Below are 11,176 nucleotides of genomic sequence, written 5' to 3' on the forward strand. Positions count from 1 at the left end.
AAGTCTATGCCACTTGGCTCTACAATCACTGACCTTTACTAATACAGGTACGCTGGACTTGCTACATGTTGCCGACCTGTTTTTTTATTATTTTGTAAGGCACACCTTATCTAGCGTACTTGTATTAGGCTCTATAATGCTTTCAAACTCAATGACAAATCATTGCACTAAGGTACCTAACATTCGTAAAATTGCGGAAGTATTAATAATAGTTCAGTCAATATGCAAGGAATAATTAGATGCCCTCCGAAAAAAGACCTACCGTAATTTGGCATAATGTATCGTTAGGGGGGCATGTCAACAGGTCACAGGAAAAATAAAAAGGTCGCGCTGATTGCTGATTTTGAGGAATTCAAAAAATGAATAATAAAAATTTGAAATGCTTTTTTCTTGGAAACTATTGGTTTTAGGAAAAAGTTTTTTAAATAAAAATGTAGAGGGCGTTGCGAACTACATTTTTTGTCATTGGAGTGACGTCATCCGACTTGAAATACAAAAAGTAGAGGGCGCTAATGGATCAAAAAACTGTTTCAACGCTATTTTCGATAGGAAAAAATGATTTTTTTATAATAATGTAAATTGGAAAGTTGTTCGTCACAAAATTAGCTACAATTTTTATTTAAATAAAATTTTTATAAAACTTACCGTTCTCGAGGAACAGGTGAAAAAGTGCAACGGAGCAGTGACTCCCCAGACCAACAACCAAGGAGAAAGAGGGTTCGACGTACGACAAAATAATGAGCAACGTTGCTATGATTATAATAAAATGAAATACTGAAATAAAATGTACAGTTACTTTTATTGCTTCCATAACCTCCAATGATATATGTCGGCGCGAAAGCGTTAATAGTTACTAATAATCAAACTATTCAAATCAAAAGTTAAACATTACTTTGTTCATCAAGTACTAAAATACCCTCAGAGTTGATTTAGACATGACTAATTGTTGTTGTTATTGTAAGTTTTGGTATGTCGGCGGTACCGACTTTTAGCTGTCAACACTTTGCTTACTGAGCATTACGTCATCTCCCCACTGTCGTCGTTGGATTATAAAATCAGACACGCTGTGCGTAGCGGGGCATGATTCGTCCGGTTGTTGCCGAGGACACTTCTCAGTAGGCATAGTCTGTCGTACTGTAGAATTGTGGTTACCTAAAGTGGTACTGTTGGTTAGACGAGTTGATATTGTGGTGATTAGGTTAGATGGTCGGTTTGGGACCGGTGTAGGGGTGGAGGAGCCGGTCTAGGTAGGCTAGGTTAGGTTTACCTAGTTACGCTGGTAGTTGTGACATGCAGTAAGTGAGAGTTATCATGGTTGTATTCAAAGGTAGTTCAATATCACTTGATAGTCCAAGAATATCGTTAGTACGCCCACGAAAGCTCGGTTAATCTAAAGGTTGCTATCCTGACGTATCCGGTTAGTTATTATCCAGGTTTACTAATGGTTAGATCATGCTTCAATCTTAATAATCATTAGAAACGCCTACAAAGTAATAAAAAGTGAAAATATGCCCACGATAACCTGATAACACCCTCTGACTCCGTCATCAGAAGTGGGATCGACCGCTGATCCACCAGGTCGATCATCAGATATGCCGCCGCAAAACCACCTTGTCATCGAACCTCGAAATGAAGTAAACCTGGTAGTCAAGAAACCGTGTCGGCGCCAGAAGACGTATACACGGATCCCGGATCATCCACTTCTCGAGAGGAGTCGCTGGAACAACTCACTCAAGAAGCAACCATGGAAACTACTATCCAAAACCTTGCGCATAGTTATCGTCACCCGATTTAGGTGATAGTAACGACAAGTTTATCGTACCTCGATTTAGGTAGTATTACTTATTATTGCTCGATTTAGGTGATAGTAACGACACTTTTTGCTGACTAAGACACGTGATACTATTCACTATTGGGATGGTCTTCACTAATTTGTTTAGCACTAGCGTTGTACTTTGTTACGTAATGAACTCTTTTACCAAAAGTTAATCAGGAAAAGCCGAGCCTTTGATTATAGCAAGTTTTCTCTTTTACACGAGCCACACACGCACACACACACACACACACACGCACACACACACACACACACACACGCACACACACACTCACATACACAAGTTCTATCCACGAGTTTATCTACGAGACAATCCACGAGTTTATCTGCGAGACAATCCACGAGTTTATCTACGAGAAATCCACGAGTTTATCTACGAGACAATCCACGAGTTTATCTACGAGAAATCCACGAGTTCTATCCACGAGTTATCCACGAGCCACACACACTACACACGCACACACGCACGCACACACACACACACACACGCACACACACACACACACAAGTTCTATCCACGAGTTTATCTACGAGACAATCCACGAGTTTATCTACGAGAAATCCACGAGTTTATCTACGAGACAATCCACGAGTTTATCTACGAGAAATCCACGAGTTTATCCACGAGTTTATCTACGAGAAATCCACGAGTTTATCTACGAGAAATCCACGAGTTTATCTACGAGACAATCCACGAGTTTATCTACGAGACAATCCACGAGAAATCCACGAGTTTATCTACGAGAAATCCACGAGTTTATCTACGAGAAATCCACGAGTTCTATCCACGAGTTATCCACGAAACACACACACACGCACACGCACACACACACACACACACAAATACTAACGAGATTTTACTTGTTACTAAATAAGCTCAAAAACCAGAAACATTGAAGATGTGCTGGTTTACTACAAATATAACTAAGCATCATTTGATGCTCACAGATACCAAACTCAGAAGAGAATGTATTTTAGTTTCAGAATCAACATCAATCGTTAGGCAGGTGCAGAGCGCGCACCGCCTGTCAGTATGGCCGTGTCGGCGCGAAAGCGTTAATAGTTACTAATAATCAAACTATTCAAATCAAAAGTTAAACATTACTTTGTTCATCAAGTACTAAAATACCCTCAGAGTTGATTTAGACATGACTAATTGTTGTTGTTATTGTAAGTTTTGGTATGTCGGCGGTACCGACTTTTAGCTGTCAACACTTTGCTTACTGAGCATTACGTCATCTCCCCACTGTCGTCGTTGGATTATAAAATCAGACACGCTGTGCGTAGCGGGGCATGATTCGTCCGGTTGTTGCCGAGGACACTTCTCAGTAGGCATAGTCTGTCGTACTGTAGAATTGTGGTTACCTAAAGTGGTACTGTTGGTTAGACGAGTTGATATTGTGGTGATTAGGTTAGATGGTCGGTTTGGGACCGGTGTAGGGGTGGAGGAGCCGGTCTAGGTAGGCTAGGTTAGGTTTACCTAGTTACGCTGGTAGTTGTGACATGCAGTAAGTGAGAGTTATCATGGTTGTATTCAAAGGTAGTTCAATATCACTTGATAGTCCAAGAATATCGTTAGTACGCCCACGAAAGCTCGGTTAATCTAAAGGTTGCTATCCTGACGTATCCGGTTAGTTATTATCCAGGTTTACTAATGGTTAGATCATGCTTCAATCTTAATAATCATTAGAAACGCCTACAAAGTAATAAAAAGTGAAAATATGCCCACGATAACCTGATAACACCCTCTGACTCCGTCATATATAACTTAACTAAAAACTTCACTTGAGATTATATGAAATTTATTTTATTTAACTGAAACTTTTAGTTAACTAAATGAAAAAAACAAAATTGTCGAATAAATGTGTTTGTTTCAAAAGAAAGAAATAAACGTGATGCAAAACATAGATAAATTCACCTAAGTTCAAATTTTTGTTAAACAAAAGTTCAAATTTTTTGATAAAAAAGTAAGAAAACAATTACTGCTATTTCATTTGAATTAAAAAAAAAGATAAAAACTGAATAGCATGAGAACTGTGCAACGGCAATGTACAATTTGTACACTTCGACAAGTTCCAGCTCGAAAACGGTAAGTTTTATAAAAATTTTGTTTAAATAAAAGTTGTAGCTAATTTTGTGACGAACAACTTTCCAATTTACAATATCATAAAAAAATCACTTTTTCCTAACGAAAATAGCGTTGAAACACTTTTTTGATCCATTAGCGCCCTTTTTGTATTTCAAGTCGGATGACGTCACTCCAATGACAAAAAATATAGTTCGCAACGCCCTCTACATTTTTTATTTAAAAAACTTTTTCCTAAAACCAATAGTTTCCAAGAAAAAAGCATTTCAATTTTTTTTTATTCATTTTTGAATTTCTCAAAATCAGCAATCAGCGCGACCTTTTTATTTTTCCTGTGACCTCTTGACATGCCCCCCTAACGATTCATTATGTCAAATTACGGTAGGTCTTTTTTCGGAGGGCAATTTGCAAATTGACTGAACTATAATGGCTAATGCCATTATTTGAAATTTTACTAGAGGAAATATTTTAATCGTAAAAACTGAAGAGCTGATTTTAATCATTCCTTTACCATTAGAAAGCTATCAAATTAAGATGCAACTTGATTTGTATCCATCTATACGAATAGACAAAATGAAGTGTCTGTCTATAATTCCGGAATAACTACTGGTTATTTGAACTGTACTGTAAAGTCAAAGGCAAGGGAAGAAAATGAAAGAAGAAAACATCACCTTTTTATTTTGGAATTGGTGTTTAATAATAAGTATATAGGTAGGAATTTATTTCATTTTAAAAATTGTTTAATTCGTCCAATAATGATTTACATTTATCTCTTAGAATTTTAACTGCTTCTACAAATATAACATTTGGCGGCATTGCTCCCACAGACTCCACATTAACTGAAAAAAAATAATTAAAATATCTATACTAATAAATAAAATTGGAGTGTCTGTCTGTAATTTCGAAATAACTACCGCATATTAAGGTCATATGGTTATTTGAACGATACTATAACTGAATCACACGTTTTTTAAATTTTTGTCTGTCTGTCTGTCTGTCTGTTTGAAAAGGCTAATCTTGGGAACGGCTGAACCGATTTTGACGGGATTTTTACAGACAAGTAGAGAATTGACCAGGAAGTAACATAGGCTACTTTTTAACCGACTTTCAAAAAGGGAGTTGTGTTTTTCTACCTATGTACACCGAAATCTCCGAGATTTCTGAACCGATTTGCGTCATTTCTTTTTTAATCGATAGAGGAACTTTGCGACATTGTTTCATAAAAAATTTGGAGTCCAACTTCTCAATCCTGATGCTGCAGGGGATCTGACCAATCCACGCGGGCGAAGCTGCGGGCATCAGCTAGTTCTTAATAAAATAGCTGCATATCATCATCATAATCGCTGGCCCACTACTGATGAGTACCTAGATGATAGGTCTCCTTTGAGAGTGTGAAGGGTTTAGTTCCAGACTTGAAGCACCTTTGAAAATATTATTATAACTTCAGGCATACAGGTCCTCACAATGTTTTCTGTCACCATTGAAATTAAGGTATGGATTATTATAGAAAGCATAAAATTAATATGAACAAAAAACCAGCCAGGACAGGCAGGATCTGCTAAGTTTGTCATGCTCAAGCCACTCAATTAAAACTCACATATAAAATGATCTCGAACCCTGCTAAGGACAACTGCATCTTTAATGCAGTCATATCTGTACACATTTCTGCTACAACTATCATATCTGGCATCTCTTACAAATGCTCGACCATCAGAGTCGAGACCAATCACACATGGGGAAAAACAGCTCTGCAACAGTGTTGCCTCACTTCCAGTCACTTCCCTTGTTAATGTTATTTCTGGTAATAAACGATAAGAGGCTGTTGCTGAAATTAAATACAAATGTAAAACATTAATCTTCGCTGAGGGTGTGTTTCTATTATACGAGTATGAAAATTTTTCTATTACACAAGTGTAAATTAAATAACACCCCCGACAAGTGAAGGTTACAGTAACTAGAAAAAACCTGATAACTTTCAAACGGCTGAACTGATTTTCTTGGACTATTCCGCGCCTACGATCCAAAGTATCTGAGTTTTCCAAAACATCATTTTCAAATAAATAATTATGTATCTAGGCATCGTCCATCTTGACATTTGTCAATTGACTTAATATTATGAACCTAACGGTTATCTAACCTTCTTTTCTACAAGAAAACTAGAAAAGAGCTGATAACTTTTAAACGGCTGAACCAATTTTTTTGGATTATAGCTAAGAACACTCTCGATCAAGCCACCTTTCAAACAAAAAAAAGTAAATTAAAATCGGTTCATTCGTTTAGGCGCTACGATGCCACAGACAGATACACAGATACACAGACACACAGATACACACGTCAAACTTATAACACCCCTCTTTTTGGGTCGGGGGTTAAAAAAAAGTAGTTTTTGAGTAGGTAATTGTCAACAAATCTAAGAATTGTCAAAAATAAATATTTCTAAAAAAAGAATGCTTAATAAGATCAAAGTTTTTTTGTAGCATTCTTTTTTAGAAACATCCGTTTTTGAAAATTCTCAATATACAGTGGTGGTCATATAATTAAGAACGATTTGTAGTTCCAGTCTTTCTTTATCAATATCATGTTTTATGTAGCTCTGTGTCCTTCTTAGAAGTAGTTAATTATATTTTGACTTAGCCACATAAATCGGCAAACTGGATTACGAATAGGAGATATGAAATCGCCAAACATTTTTTAATAAATCTCACTTACTTCCAATAGTAACGAATTCAAACACAGATGTAGCTGGACAAATAATTAAGAACGAATATTAAACTGGTTTGAGAATTACTATAGATGAAACTTAAGTTAAATAGATTACACAAACATGAAAAAATAATCCTTTTAAACTAAAATTGATAGTTAGTGGCATGTCCATAGTTTTAAATTACTGCCTTTCAGCGGCGAGGCATTAACTCTATCAATTTTTGTCATTTTTCAAGAGAAATAGAGCTCCATTATTCCAAATAAACATCGTAATGCTCTTAAAATTGCTACTATGTCGTTTGATTACACTTTTCTTGGCTTCACACTAAATATTTTCAATTGAATTTAGATCTGGACGTTAGCTGGCTATTCTAAGACAGAAACTGACTGTGTTATGCAGAATTTCTCAACGGTGTAGGCTTAGAAATTCGGATCATTGTCGTTCTGGAATATCCAAATAACTGAAAGCACTTCATCAGCATACGGTAACATTGTTTCTTCCAGTTTGATTTTGTATTGGAATTGATCCATGCTTAGGTATCAGACTAACAAGTCCAACTCTATGCCTAGAAAAGCACCCCCAAATTTTCGTGTTTTCTTCGTCATGCTTTAATGTCAGTTTTGTGTACTTGGAGTCAAACGCTTTATTCGGAGGTCATCGTACGTATCATTTTCCATCTGAATACACTCTGTTTATTTTTGTTTCATCAGAAAAAATAACATTTTTTCACTGTCTGACAGTCCAGGTTTTCATACGTCTTTGCAAATGTAAGACGGGCTTACCTATGACGTTTCAACATGGGTACCTTCCTTGTTTTCCTTTCATACAACTTCTTTTCTACCAAACGCCTTTGAATAGTGTGTGACGAGATCGCTGAAGGGTTGTTTTCACCAAAATATTATTTTCTTAGCTCGTTAGATCCTTTGAGAAGATTTTGGGACGATATTCGTATCATCTCAACGAAATTTCTTTCTCAATTTAGGTACGCGCGGAATATTTGACTTCGTTTCATACGTGTTAAAATGCCTCATAGAATTGAAAACCATTGTTTTCGAGCATTGGAAATAATCAGCTATCTTTTTATGCGACTAATTCTTCTCACAATGTTTTGTTATGACTTCACTTGTAGATTTATCACAAGTTTTACTTGTACCCATTATTTTTATAAAATAATCAAGTTTAATACTTTTACAGCATTAAATGGCGCCAAAAATTTTACGAAAAGAGACTTAACCACTGAGGTTCTCTATTTAAACTTGAATAAAAAAATGAACAGTTCAGCGTTCTTAATTATGTGACCAGCCAGTCAATAGTAGCACAAGATTCAGATCTAATGTAATAAATGTATCTGTTAATTAATTAAATAATAATGTACATAAATGAATACACTAATGATATGGAAAAGTTTTGTGTTACCAAGAGATATGAAAAATAATACATGCATTGAGTTATACTAGTTTATTAAAAAAATAATGATCTTTAAATAATTGTTCTTAATTATATGACCACAACTGTATATTGGCAATAACTAGTAATAAGGTCTGTTCGCTTACATACGGTCACCTTTGTTTCTACTATAACTCACAAATTAGTTGATACTAGAGCTAATTTCTTAAACTGGACCCTTTCAAGTAAAGATTTTTATATAAACCTGTGAGGATGATACTGCCATTGGCGTAATTAAAATGCCATAAGCCTACATTGTAGTATTAGTTTACAAATTGCGAAAAACCAAATTAAATTTGAATTTCGCGGTCAGACCCATCTCATGCTCCTTAACAAACACAGTGAAAAAAAAAGAAGCAAAATGATAAGCACCTGCAAGTGTACCAACACTATGTTAGTGAACAGACTAATATGTAGTTGTAGTTTTTAAACATAGGATGTTAGTTGATACCAACCTACTGGAGAAAATTTTGCATGATCCTTTCCAATACCCTTAACAGCCACTAGGTGCAGGTCTAGTTCATGTCCGGGCCTCATTTTCGAAATGAGTATGTCACTGTGAACTGGACCCACATCTGTTTCTTTGTGAACAGAAGCTTGGTTGCCAATCGGATGCCATTTTATTGATGAAGAATATACTGAAATTATAAAGTTCATGTTACAAGATTATGCCCACTACTTTGTGTAGCTGTGAACTAGACCCATATTTCTTTATGAACAGATAACAATAAACTATAAAGTATTTATTATTATTAGATGATGCCTGTTTGTAAAGAAATCACATGGGAACTCTTTGATTTTTAGGGTTTTGTACCTCAAAACAAAAAGGATCCCCTCATAGGATAACTTGGTTGTCTATCTGTCTTTCTATCTGTCCGTCCGACGTGTCTGTCAAGAAACTATAGGGTACTTCCTGTTGACCTAGAATCACGAAATTTGGCAGGTAGGTGGGTCTTATAGCACAAGTAATGGAATAAATCCGAAAACAGAGAACTTGTGGTTACATCACAAAAATTTTTTTTAAATATGTTCAAGAAAAAATTAATTAACTAAATTACATAATAGATGGCCCTTTTGTCATTAACTTGCTGAGTTGCACATAAAAATATCTTATCTGATGGTACGGAACACTTCGTATGCGAGTCCGACTCGCACTTGACCAGTTTTTTGGGATAAAAAGTAGCATCTAAGTGATAAGTTTTATGCACTCAAGTACAGGCATTGACAGGGCACTGCAGATGAACAAACACATTTTCAACCTCAAGCTCCAAGACGCTGATCTGTGTAGGCTCTGTCAAGAGGATGGGAAAACGCTCCTAGATATAGTCATAGTCATGTGTCAAAAAAGGATTTCATCAAGATGAATCTTTGGAACTGTCATAAGATTTTTTTTTCTGATTACATACCACTATGATTTTCATACAAGTCTTCTGCTCTAAATGAGTCCTTGGGCTGTGATTTGTTTGTGGTACATTTAATTTTTAATGTATACTCAAGTGTAGCAAATTCTTCTACATAATCTGTATCAAATAATTCTGTTGCATCTAGAACCAACAACAACATAACAAATTATTATTGTACTTACTGAATTTATTTATTTTTTAACAGCAACTTTTGTTTATGCAACTTAAGTAACTCAAAACATACCATCTGCACGGTATTCAAATAGTCTAGGATCAGCTTTAAGTGGTATTAATCCCAGTCGGTGAGCCAGTACTTCATCCTGGATGATAGATGTATTGTTTTTGATCATAACTTTCTCAATCGCCATACTGGGAACTTCACTCAACATCAATCTACGGAAGGCATTTGCAAAGGCTGGCTGAATCCCAATTAAATCAAATTCCATTTCAGAATTGTCCATACGGACTATAACTATACGAAACTTTTTTGTAAATTTTTTAAAATTCCATTTTTCATCTGCCATTCCATAATCATCAGGAGCATTCTGAAATTTATGTTTTAATCAAAGTTTACTAAAAGACTCAAAGTATAACCATGTAAGAACACTGCACTGCTACACTCCACTGGGACTGTGCAAAAGGTTTAGTTGCCACTTGTGAAGTTACGCATATCAGTTGATTGCTATTGTTAAACAACATTGATTGATTGAGAAAGTTATATAATAAGTTGTAACAGGTTGGTGTCCAAATTTGGGATTTTAGATTTCTTGATGGCTTGGAAAGCATGTTAAGCCATAAGTTCTGGTTGTCACTATCATATGATAACAATAATTATTTAGAAGTTTTTTTTTTACTACCCGCCCGGCTGCTAGTGGGACCCATTTTAACTTATTTTTAGTTAATGTTTTTTTTCTGTAACTTTATTTTGCTGTTGTTTCTGATATTTTATTTTTTGTTGTTTCTGTTATTTTATTTTTGTTGTTTCTATTACTTTATTTTTATTATTTCTGTTTTTATATTTTTGTAAACATTTTATGAAAATAAGATAACAATGAGAATAAATAAATGAGAGGTTACTTTTTAGTTGTAAGAATTGGAATAGTATCTACTATCTAGTCTTAGTTATGCGGACGGACCTTAACACCCACCATATTACTATGCCAAGAAAACTCTCACCATTATGTAAAAGTAAAAGATGGTAAGACGCTCAGCAGTGAGGAATACGAATACACAGAGAAAAAGAGTGACGGGGCTGATAAGGATGAGCATATTATACACGGGACCTAAAAGCTAACAATAATGAGAGTAAACAGAAAGTAAACAACCTCTAAAAATGTAATTTAATATTAATAATAATAAAATATTTAAGGTACCTTTACTCGAAATTCTTCAAGTAATACTCTAGGTTTCTCTTCTAATTTAGGCATCCTTGATTATGTGGAGTATCACTAGGTGTTTGTACTGTGTACACTACAATAGAAAGAAAGAATGTATGTGATAAAATAAAATTATTCAGTAGAACACATTACAAAACACAAGCTCAAATCCACTGTAGTCTTTGCTCAAATCTAACCTCAAAAATCAAAATCTGATCACAGATCCAGATCAAAATCATAGAGTAGTTTTATTTTTATAAAACTTGTTTTATGGCTCTGGGTTCTAGCCTTATATCTATCAAATCAATGGATTAGGATTACCATGTA

At 35.2% G+C, this 11,176-nt stretch overlaps 1 protein-coding gene across 1 annotated transcript; it reads right to left on the bottom strand.

Annotated features, from left to right (window-relative positions):
* Window positions 1–4,642: 4,642 nt before the first annotated feature.
* Window positions 4,643–11,084, bottom strand: LOC123875111 (DNA-directed RNA polymerases I and III subunit RPAC1). The gene is made up of 7 exons (XM_045920762.1): window positions 11,047–11,084; window positions 10,847–10,943; window positions 9,718–10,018; window positions 9,477–9,614; window positions 8,526–8,708; window positions 5,518–5,745; window positions 4,643–4,759 (listed from the first exon to the last, which is right to left on the bottom strand). Exons 2-7 carry the CDS (start codon window positions 10,898–10,900, stop codon window positions 4,650–4,652), a joined length of 1,014 nt encoding a protein of 337 aa, XP_045776718.1. The 5' UTR covers window positions 10,901–10,943; window positions 11,047–11,084; the 3' UTR covers window positions 4,643–4,649.
* Between the last annotated feature and the right edge of the window lie 92 nt (window positions 11,085–11,176).

This window comes from Maniola jurtina, chromosome 19, assembly GCF_905333055.1.
Source record: "Maniola jurtina chromosome 19, ilManJurt1.1, whole genome shotgun sequence".
NCBI classification, from domain to species: domain Eukaryota; kingdom Metazoa; phylum Arthropoda; class Insecta; order Lepidoptera; family Nymphalidae; genus Maniola; species Maniola jurtina.

Coding starts and splice junctions, on each gene's coding strand:
- LOC123875111 (XM_045920762.1), bottom strand. CDS start 10,900: ATGCCTAAATTAGAAGAGAAACCTAGAGTATTACTTGAAGAATTTCGA. Junction 9,615..9,717: donor ATTTGAATACCGTGCAGATG/GTATGTTTTGAG, acceptor TGTTGGTTCTAG/ATGCAACAGAATTATTTGAT. Junction 4,760..5,517: donor GGTTCGAGATCATTTTATAT/GTGAGTTTTAAT, acceptor ATTTTTTTTCAG/TTAATGTGGAGTCTGTGGGA.